At 44.8% G+C, this 23,399-nt stretch overlaps 1 protein-coding gene across 1 annotated transcript; it reads left to right on the top strand.

Annotated features, from left to right (window-relative positions):
* Positions 1 to 8,254: 8,254 nt before the first annotated feature.
* Positions 8,255 to 18,135, top strand: ETV4 (ets variant 4; the record flags this gene model as incomplete). Its single annotated transcript, XM_010585752.1, has 8 exons — positions 8,255 to 8,436; positions 9,066 to 9,224; positions 9,625 to 9,869; positions 12,209 to 12,283; positions 12,381 to 12,449; positions 12,817 to 12,986; positions 14,055 to 14,156; positions 14,819 to 18,135. Coding segments are annotated over 8 exons (1,224 nt in total), but the record flags the coding sequence as incomplete, so codon positions are not given.
* Between the last annotated feature and the right edge of the window lie 5,264 nt (positions 18,136 to 23,399).

Here is a 23,399-nt window from a genome sequence, read left to right as displayed (position 1 = left end):
GATAGATCTGCTGAATGTGTACACATGCTTGAGACTGGTTTCTCTTAAATCTTGAAAAATCTTGAGCTGCCAATAAAATAAGTTTGCCTCAGAATTGATTCCTGGTAGACTTTCAATTTTAGGCTTTTTAATGCTGGTTAATATTTTTAGCTCCCCAATCTAAAGAATTTGCATAGAATCTCTTAAAATTTGTTTGTGAGTAGCAGACCGTTTGTAGGATGAATTCATAAGTACCCTGGGGTGAAGGGAAGGTCACATATCGTCTCATAGCACTGTGTAGAAAGAGGTAATCTGCTGTTATACGTGATTAGTAAATGATAATGCAAACCCTATTGCATGTTTTTAGAATATAGGCAGATATATATATTTTTTTTTTTTTTGTATAGCTCATAGCACCTAGTTAGAGTCCAAGTGAAATCTTTGGGAAATTCAATTCATGTTTTAATATTCTAGCTTATTATTGTAGACTGTATACATGGGGAACTACTTTCTTCCACAGTAACTCCCATTTCCACACTTTTAACAAGAAAAGTTGCCTTCTGAAGCAAACTATCATTTGTTTTTCTGTATTCACCAGTATGTCAAATTATTTTCCTGAATGGTGAAAATATTTGTTTTCATTAATGTCTTGTACATGTCTATATGTTAGCATTTGTTCATGAGATGAAGCCCACTGAAGACTTGAGTACTTTCCTGAAGAATGCAGAAGAAAAAGAAAATAAAGTGAAAATATGAAATATGTTATTTATTCTCTGCCTCATTTAGTTAAGAAATTTAGCTATTATTTTATTTACAGTTCTTGGTGTTACTTATGAAATAAGAGAAACAAACTTAGGAAGGAAGCAAATGGGAAATATAAATTCAAAACAAACAATCAGCTGTATGAAAAATGTTGACAAATTTAAACCACATATACATGTGTGTGTATATGTGTAAATATATATTTGTGTGATTTCATTCATAGGGGTATCTCTTTGTTAGCTTCTTAGACTATTGTTAATGGTGTCAATTAACACCTGATTTTTCCTTCGCAGGGTAAAAGAATAATGTCTGTGTACAGATGACTCTTAAAAGAAACAGATGCTGAAAAATCCTAGGCCTTGTTGCTAAAAATCTAAACTTTCCCTCTACACCATTTTTACCAGAATTTGTTAGAATGCAATGATGTGAAGCTGGCAATTGATGACTGTATGGAACTAATTTCAAGCCAATATAAAAGTGATTTGGCATTCAGAGAAACAAAAAAACTTCCTTGGAGAAAATTTGCACAGGTAGTTTATCTGTGCTGGTTACAAGGAGGGGAGAGATGCACTTTGTGTATCCTTAGTCAGAAAGCTTTAGTTAAGGTGCTCCAGATCTTGAAAGCGATGTGGGAGATAGTGAGGTGCATGTTGATGCATGCAGTCTGAGTGACTAAAATAAGCCCGCGGTTGGGCTTTAAATATCTGATTAGGTATCCCAGTTATTTTAAGTACAGATGCTGGTTTGGGGATAACAAGGAAATGTCTATCTGTGTTGTTACTGTATGAAGTAGTTAATGAATATAAAAATTTAAATTTTCTTCTGGCACTTTAGCCTTCTAGTACAGGACTGTAGCTGTCTGCAAGTATCACTGTCCAGCAGTGAAGCTGTGTGCTCTCACTCCAGCCATGCTCTTTGCTTCACATCTTTTCTGTGGTCTGTTGCTTCTAGTATGTAATGCTCTTAGCAAGATTGTCAGCAATGCAATAGACAGTACTAGCCTCAAGGCAGTAGGCTGTGAAATCCAAACTCACCTCATACAATGTGATCCCCATTATTTCTTCTATTACAGTGTTGCTTTTTAAAGATCATTCATAAAAAGAACTTCTTAAGGTTTTTCTTTCTGTTCCCCACCTTTTATCACTTATAGTTCCAGTTTGTTGTCATACAGGTTATTTTATGGAACAGTGATTGCAGTGCGAAGATCTTGGCTAGTTCCATTCTAATCCACTGCCTGTTGTTAATGCAGTGTTATTCCCTAAGGTTTATTTTTGGCATGTCTTGTCTAGCTGAGCTTCGAGTGACTGAGATTAGTGGGCTTCCATTCCACATATCCCTTTTCTTTGACTACATCACCTTTGCTTTAGAGCTGAGAGAGTGCAATCTTTTGTCCACTCTGCAATAGCAAAAACTCTAGGTTTGTCTGTTATGTACTAGCAGCAGCACTTCTTTCAGCAATAGTTTGTGAGAGATTTTGTGAAATAATCTGCTGCAAGCTCTCCTTTCCTTGCAGTAAGAGAGACCTAAAACTAATTGTTAGAAGTAATAAAATATTCTAACATGACATGTGCTATGGTTAAGGTTCTCCCCACAGTTTCTGCCAGGGCACACCCAGAAGCTTAGTTCTTTGTCAGACCTGAATTTACCACATTAGTTGCTGTCTCTGGGTAATAGAGGACTGCTCAGGTGGTGGACTGAGGCCATATCTGAACTAGGCTCTGAGTAATGGAGAAAAAATAGCTGTGTATTAAAATACTGACTAAATTCTGATTAGTAATGCATTCTGGACATCAGGATGATGTGTGTCTCCTGCTTCCTTAACACCTTCTCTTTCTGTGGTGGGGAAGAATGCAAAGGTGTTTGTAAATGAATACAGATGTTGCTGTCAGGGAGAAAGCCAGATTGGATCACCTGCTTTGGTGTCCTATTGCTAAAGGAGGTGATTGTGAGATGTGCTTCAACAAAACCTCTATGTTCGAGACTGTGTGCAGGCTATCCAAGAGTAGTGTTCTGTCTTGCTTATATAGCTCTTGCAAAGGAAAGATAGGGACAAATCATCTTGCAGAATAGGGCAAGCATGCACAATTATATTTACAGTTGGAAAATTGGAATTAATTGTTCTCTTTATGAATGTGCAAGGGCGATGTTGATTAAAGCTTTTCTCAGCAAATAAGGGAAGCAGGAGCTAGAGGAGACTATGTGTAGCTGATTCCTCTGTGAAATCAGAAAAGCACTAATTACATATACACTGTTTCAGCACAGGAATTTTAGTATAATAGCACTTGAACTATTACAACATTTGATTTTGTATGTTGGAATAATCTCTCAAGGACACACCTGTGTACCTTGTTGAGTCAACCTGTAGGTGAAGGAGGACAATAAAATTCTTTTTCTTCCACTGTGCCATTTCATTGTTTTATTATATATTTTGCAGTGGCTTTAATGCAACTCAGACATGGTGATCCATGAATGGAATGATTTAAGCTGGAGATAAGAAAAGGCAGGCAGCTATGTATAGGCAGATGAGGAGTTTGCACAAATGATGTCATAAGGGTCAGCACAGCTGCCAGCCATCACTAGATACCAGCATCCAACCACTGTTACATCTTTTATAGGCATCACAGAAAGAAGAATTCTGATATTTTAATTTAAAATAAGTATTTACTCCAGGAAGTGATAAAACATACTGTGAAGTACATAGTGAAAGATTCTTCTAGTGCATCCATTTTGGATGCTGTGGGAAACTCTATATTTATGTGGGCTTTACAGCTTTTTCGAAGTCTAGTCTTTCATTTAAGTCAGAATAAACATGACCCCTTGAGTTATGAAGAGGCATCAAACACACATGACCCTCACCAGTTAGTCTAAAGGAGGTGTTAAGCGTGAAGCTTCTTGTCATTGACATGCTAATGTTGTTAACTATTTTACTGCTTACCACATTCAGCAACATATTGTTCTAGGGAGGTAGGCTGTTCCATGGTAAATGAGGCCTCTGCAGATTTTCAGGTATCTTTATTAGACAATCTTTGAAATATTCAAATATCTTAGACCTTGCTGTTATTCTTGGAGTTTTACTAACAATGCTGTCCACAGGGCAGATGCCTAGAAATATGCTTTACTGCACTGATTTGTGGGGAAAGAGCAGCTGTTTGCTGTCAGGTTCTCTATGACTACACCAGCACTTCCTCTTGCATTTCCCATTTGCGAATTCACACATACATGCAAGGCACATTAACCATTTCCCTCTGCTGCTACCGGATAATTTTATTTTTTCTTCTGAAATGTTCTCCTTCTGCTCATTTACAAATTCTAGCCTATACCACTAGTGCCAATCTATCCGCTGCTTCTGGAGCTACTGAAAAGACTGTATATGAAGGCATAGATGCTTCCTCTTCTGCTCATCACTTTGGCATAGCCTTTCCAAATTTATCAGTTGGTAGTTGTTTTTCCTACGCTAAATGCTTAAAAGGCCCTGCATGTTATGTTTCTAATGAAAACTGTGAACCCTGAGCTAATAAACTTGCTCTTGTCCTTATTTCCAAGGTGAGGGAGAAAGAAACTGGCAGGCTGTTAAGGGGTAAATCTGCAGGAAGAACAACTGTATTCATTAATCCTAAAGGGAAACTATCCTTAGTCACTAAAGTCCATTGCAGCAGAAAGCTCAGATCTTTTCTGCATAGACTTATTTCTGCCTTACTGTTAATTATAACACAAAGTGCCAAATCTAATTCTCCTCTCTCTCTCCCTCTCCTTCTGCCCCGCCCCCCCCCCCCCCCCCCCCCCCCCCCCCCCCCCCTCTCCCCTGGCAGCTCAGGTTCCAGACAGTGATGAGCAATTTGTGCCTGACTTTCATTCAGAAAACTGTAAGTAGCATGGGGGCAATCACACATCTCAGGGGAGAAGGGCAGGATACGCTTAAACCAAACAAATACAGAAATGCGATACACAGACATTGAGGCTAAAGTACTCATTTTATTTGTACATTGTTGTGAGACTGACAAAAAACCCAGGCTAACTGTCCACATCTGGACAATGCAAAAGTGTCTTTGTGTGGTGGTTTCAACAGACGTGTATTTCAGTTGGTGTATGTGTGAATAATTAGGCAACCCTGAATAGCTGAGAAAATGCATTACTGTGACAATCAAAGGTAAAATTTGTGCTATTACTCCTTGCAAAGCAAAAGGAGTTGGACTGTACATGGAATTATGGGTGCTGTGTCTCCTGCGAGTGCTGTTTTGGGGCTCTGCTCACCTGCGTGGCCTCTGGCTGAGCATCTGCTGCCAGCATGGCCTCTGTGAGATGAAGGTCCTGTCTGCTGCCCGCCACAGCATGAGGGCACAGTATCCCTGAAGAGATATGCTTGCTAGCCTGCTTGCTTTCTGTTCCTGGGAACTGTGCATAGAACAAATTGCATGTGTTTGCACAGGAGTGTAAAGACTGTACCACAAATGTTTGCTCTGAGAACTAGTCAAAGCACTTCATCTTACAAAGGAGCTGAATGTTGCCCAGGTACAAGTGTACATATAGGAGCCTTCCACACAATAGCCATGCAACTCTGCTTTTCTCACGCTAGGCCTGCTTCAGCTGGTCCTCACAGCACGCCACAATTTTATTTGGAAGCTGATGCTGGGCTAAGACTACATGCCTGAAGTGAATACAGACTGTTCTGAACAGCTCTGTGTTGCAAGCAGCTGCAGGAGCCTGGAGCCTGACTTTTGACAGACATGTCAAAGCTACAAGAAGATGCCTCACTGTTCCCTGGGCCTATACATGGCACCTAACTGAGAGTAGATGTGTTCATTTAAAGCTGGTGCAGTCAACTTTGGTGCCCTTTCTATGCTGATACCCCTCTGCCCAGGGCAGTTTTCCCCATGAAAACAAAAAAGAAGCACTTTCACTGTTTGTTCTTGTCTGCCTCCTTTCTGCGGGCTTGGCCCTGCAGCACAGCTGGGCTTGCTCTCTGAGTCATATATCTTGTTTCTTCCTCTTTTTGACCTAGAACTGAGGAGAGGGCTGGTCCCATGTTTCACTCTGAATGAATGAACAAGCCAGTTGTAATGTGATAGCCTGTTCCAGCTATTAGGGGCCGGAAAGAATTGGCTGCTCCTAGCACATCTAACTTCTTGAAACTTCAATGGAGTTCAGCATACTGGACAGAGCTTTTTTTTTTTTCCCCTGAGACTCAGCTGACACATTGGCATTTTTAGATGGGTTCTATATATCTGTTTACTCCATACACTGAAAAGAGCTGCTGCAGACAGAAGGGAAATGGATGATGCTCCATGCATAGAAAGACCCTTTTCTCTTTTGACCCTTCCCTGGGCCTGGGGTGTTTGCACAGATGCAGGAGTGTCATGCTTGGGATACTGAATCCATCCCAGGTGTGGGGCAGGCCTGCTGGGTCAGCGCACTCACACCTGCCATTGGTTTGGACAGTGCCAAGAGCTGTTTGTGAACAGGCCCCTCTGCTATGATTGATGGCAGCCCCAGGATTGGTTGTGGGAGCCAGTTGTCTCTGAGAAGGAGTAGGAGCCAGAAACAATATGAGGCTCTGGTATCTTATTGTTTTATTTATTTATATTGATTCTGTCAAGCTGTTTGGATCCCTTTGGGTGCTGGTGTGATGTAAAGAGTAAAGATGGGCTTTTCTGGTGTAGGCTGAAACTGAAGGCAGACAAAAGGAGTCAGGTTTGGGGTTTTTTTTTCCCCTCTTGCTGAGAAAATTAATTTTGGGGAGGGATGTTTGCAATAGAAAGTGGCCTTAATATCCTGTGCTGAGAAAGACAGCAGCAGCCCTTTCGATAGCTGCTTGCTGCAGCTCTTCTGAAGGAACAATTAGTCCTTTATGTGAGGGAGAACTGGCTTGAAGATGGTTGGTGCACATACAGTTCAGGTCAGTCCTGAAATAAACTCAGCAAAAATAGGGGTATTAACAGATCAGGGTGTTACTTTCCATCCTTAAAACTGTAATCACAGCTCTGAACATCCCAGGCTTTGTAAGCAGCATCGTGTCAGCTTGAAGAGGTGGGAGTAAGCTGGTGAAGGACTGAAGCTACCCTTATTAAAAACTTACAGTTTTGATTTGGAGGGCAGATCTTTCCCTCGTTTGAAAAACAAGCCTGGATCTATGTACCTTTCTGGGGTTACTTTTCTTTCCTTCCTAAGTGTCAGCGACCTCCTAACAGCAGTAGCAGAACCCAGAGGCAAAGGTAGAAGAGGCTTACCATGTTCTTCAGCCAGGATAAGCTTTTCTAAGGAACTAGTGAAGGAAGTTTTGCTCCCTGCTGGATTTAATTAAGCATAAGAAGTAACAATACCCACATCCTACTTCCTGGTGCTGTAAACTGCAACCCACATTTGTTATTCATGAAATTCTGACCAGCCCAGAAGTATTCCTCCTCATCTGCATCAGGCCACGACCAGAGACCAGTGCACTGAAAATGAAAAGGAACGTTTTTACTTTTTCCTGGACTGTCACTGGTGTTTTGGATGAGCAGAGTGGTTACGAGATTCCCCCAATCCCACATTCAGAGATGCATAGAAGGAATAGCATAGAAGAGATTCAACAAAGGGAAACATGCATTTGGAAATTTTACGGGTAGCTGCTGAGTGCCAGCGTGGCAGCCTTCCACCGAGGAATCACAGTATGCTGTAGAAGGGCCTGGCCTTTTTCCTGAGTGCTGAAGTATAAACATGATACAACTAATGAAATTAGATACTTCAAAGGGAGGCTACTGAGAGGACTGCAAGCTGCTCTTCGAACTTTGAAACACAAAACTGTTCACTTTTCGAACAGTGAAAGCAAGGACTTAGAAGTCAGAATTCTGTTTTGTACTGTGCTTTAACACTGATGCAGTTCCTTTGGAAAGGGTATTTTAGCTATCTAAATTGGTTAGGTGCTTCTGAAAACACTACTTGTCTGTGAGCAAGTTAGCCTGGTGACAGCCTGTAACAGTATGCAATACATATAATAGTATTTTCCCACAGAAAACCTTCAGCTTTTGTAGCTGTGTCTACAAAAACCTTACATTTGTTGTCCTACAGGACAAAAAATACTATCAGGAAATCTACAATGTGTCATCATATTAGTGCATTATAATTTAATGCAGTGCTACATGGTAATGCTACTCACAAGACATGCTTACCAGGTATGTCAATGAAAGAGCATTTTGCATGATGCGAATCAAAACTTTGCTTTTATGTCCTGAAAAATAGAGTATGTGCATGCTACCGCTTATGACATAACAGAAAATAACTGTTCCAGCCCTGAACAGCTTAGGAAATACCTACTCTAAATCCTTTTCAGAGTGCTCTGGATTATCACAGAGCATGTTAACACTGCCTTAGATTTGCTCTTTTAAGGTTGATGTATCATACAAACCTTACTAAATCCAGGGCAGAGCTCAGGCAAGTCCAGTGAACAGTTGTGCATATTGGTATTTTGTTTGTCTTGGAGCCAGCTGAACTAGGACAAGGTGGTGGCATCTCAACTCTTTTTACTGGCTGATAAAAATATGTCTCCATAAACAGGAGAAGTGTCAACTTGGTCTTTCATTTCTCTCCCACGGTAGCTTTTCACAGTCCTCCTGCTAAGATTAAAAAGGAGCCACAGAGTCCCTCATCGGACCCCACACTGTCCTGCAACCATAAGCAGCCATTCCAGTACCACAATGGCAAGCCGTGCCTTTATGCCAGGTAACACAGCTTACACAGGGGAGGGACAGGAGCTGTTAGGAAATCAAGTGCTACTGCATTATTTAACAACGAAGTGTTATGACAACAATCTGGTCTGTCTGCTAGGTAAGGGCAGCGCACACATGCTACAATACAAATCAACCAGTGGGTCAGCTCCTGGCAGCCTGCTCAGACTGCCATTTATTGCACTGGATAACTCAGACCTGTGTAGAGTAGATCTGGGCTTGCCTCTTTTTTTTCCTTCTCCCTAGTGCTGTTCCTCAGCTGTCCTGATGCTGAGAGCAGTCTTGACATCTGTCACGTGCCTCTCTCCCCCCATTGCTTTCCAAAATCTGTCCTGCAGGGAGCTCCCTGACACCATTCATTGCCCATAGTCCCAGCTACTTGCCTGAGTTATAGTATGGCTTCTTCAGTACAGACACCTTCTCTGGTTTTCTGCTTGATGGGTTATTGCTATTGTGCATGGGGGCAACCAATAAATGGAAAGGAAGGAGTTTATGCTGGGAGTTTTCTGGCGTAGGTGGCTGCATAGAGGGACAGCGTGTCTGCCTGTGACGCGTTCTCCCAGGTGCTGCCACAAGTCCTTCTCAGAGAACTGTAATGCTCCAATGTCTGTTTGACTGTCCCAGTGCCTATGATCAACCCAGACAAGTTGGAATCAAGTCCCCCAACCCAGGAACACCGATACAGTCACCGGTCCAACAGTTGCCTAGACAGGACAAGAGCTTCCTGACCCCTGCGGGGCCACCCCACCCCACATCCAGCTGTGGATACCTCAACAAAAACAGGTGAGTTACTGCCAGGAGGAGGCAGCCACTGGCAAGAAGGATTGCCCTCCTCAATGATTCAGGGAGGAGGGGCTGCAGCATCCAGATTAAAGTGCTCAGTTTCCAGCAATCACAGGATCTGCCCCCATCCAAAGTACCTGGGAACCACCACTGCTGCCTAGGGGTTGAAGACATCTATAACCTTAAGCCTGTCAGATTCTGTGAATGATGGGCTGTGTAGCTGCCCTTGGAAACATCTTTCATTGGGGTACCTTCCTTGCCCCAACTATTTGTGCAGCTTCTACAGCCCTAGCAACAGGCTGAAGCTGGGGAATTTTCTGTCCCTTCAACCAGCCCTGCACTGGGGCTGAGATGAGAGGGCCAAGAAAGCAGCCATCCCATATCCTCTCCCCTTTTCTAGCTCTGCATACCAGCCACCTGTGGAGATGTGCCATTCCTTCCCCTCCTCCCAGGGCATGGCCCAGGAAGACCCCACTGCCTACCAGCACCAGATGTCCAAGCCCTGCCTCCAGTACCCTCATCAGGGCTTCAAACAGGAGTACCATGACCCACAGTATGAGCAAGCAAGCCGGGCGGGCAGCAGCCGTCAGTACCCGGCAGCTGTGGTGATCAAGCAGGAGCAGGCGGACTACATGTATGACTCAGGTAGGCAGAACTAGCTCTTTCTGACTGCGTAAACCAGGCATCAGTGGCGGGGTGAGCAACCTCCTGGGTGAATATCCATCACAGGTGGTCTTTGGGCTTTCATCTTCAGGAGCATGTGTGGTCTGGCAAACTGGCTGTGTAGCAGGAAACAAACAGTTCTGGCTGTCTACTGCATCCAAGAGAAGGCTGGGACATTCACTTTCCGTACTGTGTTCTGAGAAGGACTTTCTGGTAGATAGTGGAAAGCTTTAACAAGAAATAGGAGCTAGAAGGTGATGTTAAACCCATTCAAACTAGATTAAAGGTGTGCATTTTTTTTCCAAGGGAATAAGTAGCCATTGGGGAGACTCTCAAAATTCATAATTAGTCCACTCACTATCAGAAGTGGAGAAAAGAGTGTTCCCAGTTTCACGGGGATTTTTTTGTCTTCAGGAGGATGTGTGAGATGGTAGGTTGTAGAAAGGGAGAGAAGTGAGGTCAGCGTTGAAAAAATTATACTGAAAATGTTCTGTAAATGGCAGCAGAAGGGAGGGGATCAAATATCTTGGAGCTTGCACAGAAAAACTGTCTCTGATCCCTGCAGCAGGAGGGGACCTTCAAGCACTGGCAGAGGAAAGCTTCTCTGGGTGCAGGGATTGCACTGCACAACACCGAGCAGCAGCTCATGACACTGTCTGGCCCTGTGCCTTTTCCCTGACTGGAGGCAGAAGAATTTAATTCACAAAATGGAGGCAAAGAAGCAGCTCTCCCAGCCCAGCTGGTGGGTGTCAGCTTTCACTGCTGAGGTCTCTCACGAGCAGCTGACGCCCACTGGAAACTCGCTGCAGCAGGTCACAGAGAGCCGATGCCCCATTTTGGAGCTTACCGTGCAAGATAAACAAGCTTTGTTCTGACAAACAGATCTAAAAGTCTAAAACTAAAACAGTCTGAAGAGACTTGGGAGGCTAACAACAAACTGGCCAATTCCATGGACAGGTGTAAGCACAGAGTGGGGTCTGAGTTGACACGGCTAAGTGCAAGTGTGCTGCTCTGTGTCTCTTGCAGTGTAAACCTCCACCTGCTACTTCCCATAGAAATGGGGCACACACAGCAGATAGCAGAGATTTCAGAGGATCACAGGAGGAAAAAAGTTTATAATTCCAAAAATAGCTCTCTAGATATCAGATCAATCAGGTAATCCTCTTATTTTTCCACAGGGAATAAATGTTATTTTTTCAGCAGACCCGTCAAAAAACTTGCTACCCTGACATCAGAATGCCCTCTTCTAGAGGGAATGTTACTTCTGGTTTCCTAGTATTTTAATGGACAATTTGAGTTATTTCCTTTAGCAGAAATAAATACATAAATAAAAAGCCTCTATGAGGGTATAGAATCCACCACTGTGGCTATGCTGATATTACACTTTTCACTGGGTCCTTCTGTCCAGACAGGGGAAGAAAATGTGCAAACCCAGAAGAATGCTTTTTGTAAGAGTAGTTTACGATTGTAATAACACACAGTCTGTCAGCTCAGAGTACGCTTCTGCCCTTAGCATCAGCAAAATGTCTGCTGAAAGCAATGACTATACACAGGAGTATGAGGGAAACGTAAGGTAAATCTTTCCAAAGCTCCCAGTTACAGCTTGCATTTCAGCTGTGGATGGAAAATAGTTTTGATTCAGAAAATGCAGGGTTCAGAAAACACCAGATACAGAAGATATAAATTGCAGTGGCCAGGCACCAATATATGCTGCACAGAGATCATGAAAAGACTTTCTGCTTGCTTTCAAACTCAGGCTGTTTTTTCCTTTGTGTTTTCTCAACTGTTTGTGAGAATGCCCTAACATGATGTGAAAAAGCCAGGGAGAATCAAGACATCTGAAATGACATTTGTGAGCCACTGTCTGTAGTAAACATTCAGATGCTGCTGCTCTCCATTAACATCATCAAAGTACCCCTGGAAAAATGTAATCCCTTCTCATCTGTGAAAACAGTAGCAGAGCATGTAGTTATTTTAAACTAAGATGAGGGAGAGTTGCCATGCAAATTTAGCCTATTGTCCAAGATTTTGTACTGAGTGGTGTATAGGTGAACTGACTGGCTATCCTGGCTACCCTGAAGGACGTCACATGATAGTACCACAAAAATTTACTAGTGTAATTCATGATTGAAAGCATGATGAAGACAAAGTTGTGGTGAGATGGCTGAGACATAAAAAGTTATAAGTCTGCCACTAACCCTTTAGGAGGGCCCTAAGAGGATGTTGGTTAGACAGCTGCACTTACCTATCCACCTCTGGAGAGCAAGATCATCCTGCCTCCTGTGCTTTTTAATTAAACGAGTTTGTTGATTGTTCTGTAGATGTTCCTGGCTGTCCTTCCATGTACATAAATGTTGAGAGTTATCCAAGCCATTCAAATACAGAAGAGACATTAGGTAAGAAACTCAGTGACTGTCGTCTTTTCCCTGCATTGCATTGCACTCTAGTACTACCCTGTCTGTCTATGACTGCCTATGTTGCCTTCTCTTTCAGGCTGCAGCTATGACAAGCAGATGAGGTCCTTTACTGATGATGTCTGTGTTGTTCCAGAAAAATTTGAAGGTCGGAGAAAGAATGGCCCGCAGTTTGGGTGTAAGATAGGGTTATCCAGCATCTTTGCTAGCCACTTGACCACTGTCTACATAGTTCGTTACACTGTGTTCTTGCAGGTGTGTTAGCTGTGGTTCATACCTGGCTTTTTGGTATCCCATTTCTTGAGCTTTTTAAGCAGCAAGCAGGCCTTCTAGCATAAGTGGCTTAATTTTGAGGTTCATCAGGGCTCTTCTTGGAAGAGCTGCTGGTGAATTGGCCACTCTGAGTAAACTGAAATATTCCAGGTAAACATTTGTGAAATGTGCTTTTTTTTTTTTTTTTGCAACTGTTTTTGCACTATTACCCTTAGAAACACCTTGTTTGTTCTTCTCAGCAGGAGACATCAAGCAGGAAGCTGGAGGGTACCGGGAAGGACCTCCATACCAGAGACGGGGATCTCTCCAGCTCTGGCAATTTCTTGTGGCTTTATTGGACGATCCAACTAATTCCCACTTCATTGCCTGGACTGGTAGAGGGATGGAGTTTAAGCTCATTGAGCCAGAAGAGGTGAAACCATTTAGCTTCTCTACTGGCTCAGGGGGAGTAGCCACTGTTTCTGAGACTGCAAATTCCCAAGTGGCTTTTCCTCTGCCCTGTGAAGGCTCCTGCCTACCAGTGGTACCCACTAAACCCTGCAGCAAGTCAAGGTTTTTAGAAGAGCTCAAAACAGTTAGGTGACACAAATATCAGGTTTAAGAAAGGCTTCTTGTGAGTTTAGTCTCAGCAATGTAGTTAGCCAAATTACCCACTGCCTACACTTCCCTAGACACTTCACTCTCAAGCTTGCAGTGACCTGTGATGTCTTATCACACCCTGTACTTGAGGCTGACATTGAAGTTTGGAGTTTTGAACTCTACTAATTGCAGAAGTTTTCATTAAAATCTGGAAGAAAATATGTCCTAGTCTAAATATATTTTTATATCAAAATGACATTAACTAAGGTGTAATTTCTAATGCTGCCATGTTCCAAAAACCCCAGTGATATCTGACAATATATGGGAGATGTGTCTGTAATATCTGTTCATATCTTGCTCCAGTCAGAGCTCATTTAGCACTGTTCTTGCTACATATCAACCTTTACGGGCACTTTCAGTGCAGATGAGTTGTTTTTGTGGGTTGACATACGCATACAACAGATTTCCGGGTCTCATGGACAAAGCTGAAAATCATGTAGTAGGAGGAAGAAGGGCACATGGATCTTCAATGGAGGTGTTCCCTCATACTTGGGCTCCTGGTAAATGTGATCCTTGAAGATAAAGTGTAGCATAGGATGAAGGAGTCCTTTAGCATCGTCAAGCTTTCAGAGTACTGAAGAGAGAGAAGTGGTGACAGAAAATGAGCTCTGTAGTGGCAAGGAGAATGCCTCTCTGATATAGGGTGCTTCAGTTTGAGTTCTACTCTTTTTGTTGAAAAGCTGCTAAATAATTATTGTTTGTGGCTTTTATTTAAATGTTGTAAATGTTTGTATGTATGTCTTGTGGTACCGTTCCTCAAAAGATAATAAGCTGGATAATGTTATTTTGTCCTTCGGTTGGGTTCACAAACATTCACGCACTTTGGTGCTTTATTTTACAGGTAGCCAGGCTGTGGGGTATCCAAAAGAACCGTCCAGCCATGAACTATGACAAGCTGAGTCGATCCCTTCGCTACTATTATGAGAAAGGCATCATGCAGAAGGTCAGTTTGCAAACAGATGGAGTTTTTATGCCTTTACTGATGCTTCTCTTGTTTGAGACAGGAGGTCTTACAGGTACAGAATGTACTTGAGCTACCAAGGCACTCTGAGCTTTCTTTCCCCATAACTTAACTTCTCTTTGCAGCAGTTAAATGAGGAAGGTGTAAAGCAGATGAATCTAGGCAACATATGGGAAATAAAACAGGGGAATCATGATTGCTTTCTTTTTCTGTAGATAGCTGCAGTCAGAAGAGTTGGAATTTATGCAGCTGCAAGGACATACAATCAGTCTAGACTTGTTGGTGAGAGAAAGACTGCCTGGGGGTTGGTACTATGTGGTAGGGATGGTCTCTTCCAGATCCAGGGCACTGGAGAGGATAACTGAGAGTGTAGTTATGTCACAGTACAGACTGGTCAGGGATTGCTGATGCTGTTACTACCTGGACAAAGAGTCAGCTGGCAGCATCCCACTGCCCAGGAGCTGTTCCAGGGGAGACCAGAGCAGCAGAGAAGCAGGAGGACAGCACAAGACGTTTACAACTCTGACATCTCAGGGCAATGGTCTAGAGCAGCCAGATGGTTTTGCAAGCCTTCTCCACTGCTGAGGACCATTGCCTAGTGGTGCCTGTGTGCCTGCAGCATTCGTCTCCTATCTTGCCTGCAGGTGGCTGGAGAGCGCTACGTGTACAAGTTTGTGTGTGAGCCTGAAGCCTTGTTCTCTCTGGCCTTCCCTGATAATCAGCGGCCAAGTCTGAAGGCAGAGTTTGACCGGCAGGTCAGTGAGGAGGACACAGTGCCTCTTTCTCACCTGGATGAGAATGCTGCTTATCTGCCAGACCTTGGGAGCCTCCCTCCACAGCTTTACAGCAAAGGCTATACATACTAGCATTGCTGGGAGCATACTGTGCCACCCTTGCTTGTGTATATAAGATGTCTGGTTAGCATTCAATCAGTATAAGCATTTTTCCAGGGCAGCCTAGGGTGGCACTAAACTATGAATACCTGCTTTGGTCAGGAACAGTGTTCAGGTACACATGTGGATAATCACCTGACAGTTGACAGGGCTCTTATGTGCTTGTGATAAGACCCTCATAGTTGTCAGGATGAGACTCGTTCTCAGCAATGCATACATATTCCGAGCAGCAAAGCTGCAGCTTCAGCAGCATATTGGGTAATTGCTGCCTCTAGCTGGAACAAACGAGCCTGTTGCAGTCCCTCTCTTAGGCAAGGGAGAAGATGCTGTCCTACTGGGCTTTTTTTCAGATATGAAGATGCCACAATGCTGCTGCTGACTCCATTCCTCCAGTATACATACTGAACCTCTGTATAACCTGCTTTCAGCAAGGGATGGCTCTAACCCACATGGACTCACCTCTGCAAGGCCAGTCTTGCCTTCTTCCCAGGATGGCTGCAACACAGTGGTCCCAGATCATATGCCTTCTGTGTGAACTGCTTTGTGGGAATGGGGAATACTTGTTGTCTTGTATGTGCATGCTCCTGCCTTATCAGCTCCTTGCTCCTAACACTTCACACCAGGACTATCTGGTATTTAGGCACTCTGCCTAAGCAGGGTAGCTGGAGGCACTGGCCGGGATTAGAGCAGTCCTGGAGTACATGGCACAACACACAATTTAGTTGTGGCTTTTCCAGACTGAACAACTTCAACAAACATCCTCAGGACCTTTGAAGACCTGTCAGGCTCTTGAATGTGCCTATCCTGGGCTTTGGCTAGAAAATCAGCTGAGGCAAGAAAAGAACCTGGTGGAGGTGTGTTAAGAAAACGCTTTCGAAAGCAACCTAAACCATATGTAGTTCTTAATATCTGAATTTAGACTTAACCTCCACAGATACTTGCATGCTTGAGGGAAATCCTAATGTATTGGAAAGGCAGCTATCTCTGCAGCCCAATGCAGCACATGCAACTTAACTAGACTTTGACTGGTTTTCTACAATAGCGAACGTTTATGATGGGCACCACATCCTCCTTGAGAGGTGCCTCACTTTTTAATTAGCAGCGCCAACCATGTGCCCAGTTAGACAGGGAGCAGTACATTGTACCCATACAGAGAAAGCCTGTTTCCTACTGCTTCAGACTGATGTTCCAGCTGCTGAATACAGAGTACTGCCAATCCTGCCAATGAGGTAGCCTGTAGAGGAAATTCTATATATTGATTGAAAGCCTGATCTCCCCCGATGACTTTCCCCTGCATGGCTAATGCCAACCCTCCCAGCCTTCTCCCTGGGCATGAGGACCAGGAAAGGCAGCTCTCCCTGCCTAAGGAGAGGCCAGATACTCAAGAGCAGCCCACTCTGCTGATGCCTTTGCATGCCCTGAGCAGTCCAGAGACTTGGTGTTCTGGCAGCTCCTGGCCCTCCTGCCTTGCCCTGCTGCTACCTGGCAAGCACACTTCCTCTGGTGTCCCAGAAGTGAGGGTGAAGGAAAACCCTTCCATTGGTATAAGCTGCCTTTACTATTTATGAGTGTAAAAATACTATAATTAATAAATTGGTCTATGTCTTTGGCCAGTGCACCTTTATTCAGCCTCTGGCTAGTCCTCCCTTACCTTCTGAGCTTGCTTTGCCCATCTCCTTGGTACCAGCTTGCAGCTTTGGGTGGCTGATCAGGAGAGTTCAGGGATGTGTATTTACTTCTGAATCGTTGTGGAGTTCAAGAAACGAACATTTTACCCCCTTGACATCCTCACAACCAGTCATACAACCAGGACTGAAAGATCACAATGAAATATGTAACCTCCGGCTGCACCTGGTGTCAGGAGAACAGTTCTCTGCAGCTGCAGAGAACATCGCCTACGCTCCCACACTGACAGTACACTGGCCGCTGAGGCAAGCTCCATGGATTTAATTAGCTTTTCCCTGAATTTCATCTCTCTCTTGAGCAGTGGCACTTCCAGGTTGCTTGCTAGGAAAGTGAGCATGTTACTACCTGCTGAGCTGGTAACGTGATCAGGGTAGCACAGGGCATGCTAGCACCGAGAATGGCACCCTGTCGCAGGCAGCAGAGCTGAGAGCACCCTGCCAGGACACAGCCACCCATGTGGGCCTCAGCGAAGGCTACAGCAAGGATGGGAGTTACCCTGAAGTGGAGGAGCCCTTTCACACTGCACATTCCTCAAGAGAATCAGGTGCCTCCCTATGGGAAATCTTTATGCCTTCTGGAGGCAAAATGTAGGTGTGGGCTGTACCCTGGTGCAATACTGTGTTTCTAATGAATGAGACTAGTAGCTTGCTTTTATTCAATATCTCAGCCTGCTGGATTCCCAAGGATTTTACGTTTATCCACTATTCTTTGGGCTACCCTCTGCCCAGCCAGTCTTCCTTCTAGAAAGGAAATTCAAGGAGCTAGTTCACATTTGGATGATTTTTTACCTCCATGTTTTACTCAGGTTTGTCAAGTCACTGCAACAGATCGATAGCTGCAGAGCAGTTCTGGGAATCAGGAAGATCAGGTTCTCATAACTGAGAGGCAGTGACCTCCAAAGGGCAAAGATTTATAACCAGATCAGAGAGCTGGGCGTCAATAAATACACTCTGTGTTTCCAGTTCAGCAAGACAGAGAGGCAGCTGATTAGGGGAAGATATTGGAGGTAATAGACAAGTGTCATAAATTTCTTAGGCTGGTCCTGAAAGTGCCAGCCCCATCTAACCACACAGAAGATGTTTCAGCTTTGCTATCTAGGCACTCACACTCCTGTTCATACAGCAAAGTTGAAGCAACTCTTGATACAGACAGCAGAGCTGTCTTCCCAAGCTGAATGCTTTTGGCACTTTAGTGGGGCAAAGTGCATGTTACTGTGTGACAGCATATACAGCTGGTCTAACACACCTTTAAGTGAGTATCCCTTCACCATACAAATTCACAGCTGAGCTTTGCTCTACATTAGGCAGGTAAGAAAGGTCAGAAAGACATTGTTCTTCCTCACAGAAAACCCTCTTATCTTTAGAGTTCAGCTCGTGACAAACAATCTGACATCTGGATGTAAATATACCTAACGTTCTCATGCTTTTTTACTATTGTTTACTCATTATATTCAAGATTTATTCTGGTGGCTTATTCCTCAGGATGTGATGGTGCTTTGGGACCAGCCAGAAATAAATTCTCAGCAGTCATTTCTTCCTAATGTAATTTTTTCTAGAATTTTTTTTTTCTTCTGTGTGGTTGCTATTATTGCAATGGCTTTGCTGTTACTCCTGCTATATCAACAGTACAAAGCCCAGCAGGAAACACCAGAAATCTATTACCCAGAACACGATGCGCAGTTCCTTTCTGGTCATAGTAAATAATTAACATGTAACATTACAGCATGTCCCAGGTGTACCCTTAGAGTGTACTGTCTAGGGCAAAGGAATTGCCCCTAGTATTAACGGGTTTCCAAGCAGAGCTGAACTATCTGATGCAATGTGCTGAGGCTAACCCAGGAAATACTTCTACTACTAGATTCCATACCCTGAAATAAGTATGAATAGTGATAATGAAGAACAATGACAGCAGCAACTCTCACTTTATGGAATGAGCACTGAGTGGGAAGGCAGGAGAGTTACTAGAAAGTGCATTCATCTTTTTCAGGCTGTATACAACAAAGATGGCTGATGTCATCTGGCTAGGCACAGCCTTGACAGCGTGCCTAGGGCCTGCAGGCAGGTCAGAAGGGGCGATGCATCATTCCTAGCAGTGCTAAGAAGAGTGCCAGGATGAGATCTGCCAGGAATGAATTCTGGCCTGGCCAGGTCAAGGCTCCAAAAGCCACATGAACTGAGCAGTGTCACTTGAAAGATGAGAAGAGCAGCAGATGCCCTTTTGCCCCTTTGGTGCCATTCCTGACCCACCACACAGAGCCTTGTGGGAGCATCGAGCTCTCTGAACCAGACAGACACTCCCATGTGCAGCATATTCTCACTCACACCTATTTATGAGGCTCAGCAGAGCAAAGGAAACCAGAGCTGACCATGACCCTTTCTGGTCAGTACTTTTAACCTGAGCCCAAGAGGGACTTGTCTTCTTTGCAGCACTAAGCCTGTCCGTTACAGTGTGGGGTCAGGATGTTGGGCTCACCAGCTCCCTGCTCTGGTGAGCCACAAACCTTTGGCTTTGCCACAGTTGAGCTTCCAGGAGGGAGATACGCAGCTCCCACACAACCCTGTAAAACACTCCCATGGAGGTTTCCATCAGACAGAGTCCCTCATGGTTTCAGCTCAGCCGGCAACAAAGCACAAGGCTGCTCGCTCACTCCTCTCCCCATCCCTGTGGGATGAGGAGGAGAAAATATAAAGAAAAGCTCATGGGTCAAGACAAGGACAGGGAGGGATCACTCACCAATTATGGTCACGAGCAAAAGACTCAACTTGGGGAAAAAACAACATCAGTTTCATTTACTACCAATCAAATCAAAACAAGGATAATGAGAAGGAAAACCAAATCTTAGAACACCTTCCCCCCACCCCTCCCTCCTTCCCAGCTCAACTCCACTCCCGATTTTCTCCACCTTCTCCCCCCCAGCGGCGCAGGGGGACGGGGAATGGGGGTTGGGGTCAGTTCATCCCACCTTGTCTCTGCCGCTCCTTCCTCCTCAGGGGGAGGACTCCTCACTCTTCCCCTGCTCCAGTGTGGGCTCCTCCATGGGCTGCAGGTGGGCATCTGCTCCCCTGCTCACCTCCATGGGCTGTAGGAAGACAGGCTGCCATTTCACCAGGGACTGCAGGGGCATCCCCTCCTTCTTCACTGGCCTTGCTGTCTGCATAAGGGTTTCTCTCACATCCCACTCCCCTCCCCTGCTACAGGTGTCCCCTCTTAAATACATTCTCCCAGAGGCACTACCACTGTTGCTGATGGGCTCAGCCTTGGCCAGAGGCAGGTGCAAACTGGAGCCTGGGAAGCTTCTAGCAGCTTCTCACAGGAGCCACCCCTGCAGCCCCTCCATGGCTACCCAAACCCTGCCACACAAACCCAAAACAGTCTTAGGAAGAACTTGTGCTTGCTCTGCTCAGCATTCAGGCTTGAGGATGAGGTGACTCCGACAGGAGCAGTGTGTCGTTTAAACCATTAAGCCAGCCACAGGGGAGGTAGGTAACTCCAAGGTCAATAACGTCATGACATTTCACTCCTTGTAATGTTTTCTGGAGGTATAACACTCCCAAGGACACTGGCATTAGTTTTGTTGATACGCTCAGAAGAGTCATTCCAATAAATGAATTGGCCCTAAATGACACCTGTACACATCTCCCCACCCTCCTCTGCATTCGAATCACAGCAAGATTGTAGTCTACCACAAGGCTGGAAACCACTTTGCACAATGAATATTGATCTCTTTATGCCTTGACAGCTGACACGTTGATGAGACGGCGGAGGGGGAAGCGCTCATCAGCATGCTGAACACAGAGGCAGAGAAGAGCAAAGCTAAATGCAGTGGAGGCCTCAGCCAGTTTGGCCTCAGCAGGAGATGACCATTCAGTCAACCCTGAGGGCAGCATTTACTGCCCCAGAGCAGGATTCACCCCTCAGGCTCGCAAGGAGACCACATTCCCCTCCCTGCCTCCTGCAGCCAGGGAGGGCAGCCATGCACAGCCCCCCTCTGCAGCCGACCTTCTGTTCTTTCTGAAGAATGTGTCAACAGATACCAGCTTATGTAGTTGTAAATTCCTTAAAGGCCTTCCTGTGTCTGGTCTCTGAAGAAAGAGTAGCTGAACAAACATATTCCTTTGCCCCGCACAGAGTCACTGCTTAGTCAGGGCCTCTGCTTAGGAGATTAATAACCATTCTCTCGGCCATTATGGAGCTATGGGCAGGTATCAGGTGAGAAAGCAAAGGAGTAGAAAGGGAGGTATCTCAGGGGAGCTTATTAGCTGAAATAGCTAATGGGACCTGAAGTGCCTCTGAGGTTCTTGCTGAGCTGCTGCTTTGTGGCACCTGTTTCCATTTCCCTGAATTAGTTTCAAGTGTGTTTTGGAGGCACTACCATTGCTGTCCTTTTTGCTTTGATTCTGTGAGACAGAAACACAGATCCCACCTCAGCCAGGGTTACCCATGTCCCACTGGCTGATGCTGCATCTACTAAACTGATTTCCACCTATTTGAAGATTTCCACATAATTAAAGAATCCCAATACAAATGAACTAAACCCCTATTGAAGGAAAAAATGCTTTTAAACAGTCCAGCAGATAATGGTGTTTTAAAAGCCCCTGCAAGAACACATAGCAATTATGGAATCTGCCTACTTTTGTTAAGAGAAACATAGCAAGAAATCAACACCGCAAACTGCACTAACATCTCAGCAGAAGCTGAGGAGTGCCTATTCTGACCATTTATGTCTGTAGGGACCAAGAGACCTCACCAGCCTGTAGAGTCTGATTCAAAGAAATTAACTCAATAGTTTAACTATTAAGTAGGTATTCTTTATTGGCAGCGCTGGATGCACGGGGGATCGCTCCACCTATCGTGCACACGGTCGGGTCTAATTGTGCAGGTTAAGTACATGTTCTACATACATATTCACTAGATTTCTGAGAAATGTTATACATATTCATTAGTTTTCCAGGAAACTATTAGCATATGCAAATGTCCTTTACGCAGGCGCATTGAAGGTCTCTGGTGGTCTTTCATAGTCTTCCTCACTTGTCCGCTATTTGACCCTCCTCAGGTGATTCTGCACAGTATGGTCTTTTACATGTTTTGATACATCAGTGCTTGTTAGTGCTCTTATTATCTAAGTTTTCATTAGTGGTGTACAACCATATGGTTAGTTTAAGCTAAATTATCTACAAGGATGAGAACAAAGGCAGGAGTTCTTATCTTTTCTGGCCCTATCTATTCAAGCAAGGCCTCTACTTGTGCCTTCTCAACAAGATCGTAAATTCATCAAACATTTAATTAAGTTTTGTGATTGCTCATGGTTCCTTCTTGTTCCATCACTCCCAAGTACCAGTCCCTGACAGGCTTAATCCTTGAAAAACACCAGTCTTTGGTATTAAAGTTACAGAGAGACAATCATTAAGCAATTAGCAGTTCATTCTCTATATCAAGTCCCTGGGAGGTCTCCCAGGTGCCGGTTCTGGAGCGGTTTCCTCAGGGTCTGTTCCTAGAGCAAGAGGTCAGTCCACTCTCCCTTACCAAGTCAGGGTCCATGCCAGCTGGAGACTGCTTCACCCCAGCTTGCCCTGACACCATCCACCACCTCGGCCCAGCCCTGTGACAGGGAGAACAGTGGTAGTGAGGTGCCTTTGGCTGCTCCAGCTCAACACCGGCACTTTTAGCTGAATGTCACCCCCACTTCTTAACACACAACAAATATAGTCCCGAGGGCCTTACACTCTGTGTGTCCTTTCATAGACCATATGCTTGTGTTTGCAAGTAGCAAGGGCTCAGGAATTGGTGGGGCCTGGGGAAGCACCCAGACTGGAGGCTTGATGCTGCAGCAGAACAGGCTCTGCACACTGCAGCAGGAGACAGCCCAGCCACCCTGCTTTGGCACTGTGCACTAATCCAATGCTGGTCAATGATACCCTGAGGCAGGGCATATTCTACCCTGACTGCCCCCAAATCCTAAGGCTAATTAAACACAGAAAAGACCCTAGACACCCAACAACCCCCGAGATAAGACACATAGACAACAGCCTCCAACCAATTCCCCTCTCAGAGTGCAAGGGCTGGGAACTCCACTTTCTACGCTGGCAGCAGCCACCTGTGTGCCCCCAGGGCACTGATCAACACCTGTGTCACCCAGCAGGTCCTCATCCCTTCACTGGCTCTGTTCAATTCAACTGTGCAAATGACTGCTCCTGAACTCTGCTATACAAGAGCTTGCTTGCAACACAGCATGTGGCCTTAGCACACAGCTTTCTTGGAGGGCAAGCTACCTGCAGTCCTGTGGTTGGTGACAGTGGGTGTTTTCCTGAACACCTTAAATCCTGGATGCAAAAGTGGACAGGGAATTTCTGCTGATCCTGCCTTCAAAGCAAGGCTGAAAGCTTCATGTCTGTAGAGAAGAGTTCGAACATGAGTGCAGACCAGAGGGTGGGGGAGAGAAACACAACATTCAAATTACTGAAGTAAAAAACAGATCCACCTCAGGGCTATGAGTCCACCTCAACTTTTCAGGGAGCCAGGCTTATGTGTAGGGGGATAGGGCAGAGCAGAAGCTTCTACAACATGCATCTTTAAGTCCTAAGTGGACACAGTGAAGAATTAACAAAAGGCAAGAGAGGCATAAAAATGTATAAGGCTTCCCCCCACA

Source organism: Haliaeetus leucocephalus, unplaced genomic scaffold (genome assembly GCF_000737465.1).
Source record: "Haliaeetus leucocephalus isolate CR32 unplaced genomic scaffold, Haliaeetus_leucocephalus-4.0 Scaffold110, whole genome shotgun sequence".
Taxonomy (NCBI): Eukaryota; Metazoa; Chordata; class Aves; order Accipitriformes; family Accipitridae; genus Haliaeetus; species Haliaeetus leucocephalus.
This window is presented reverse-complemented; position numbering and strand designations above follow the sequence as displayed.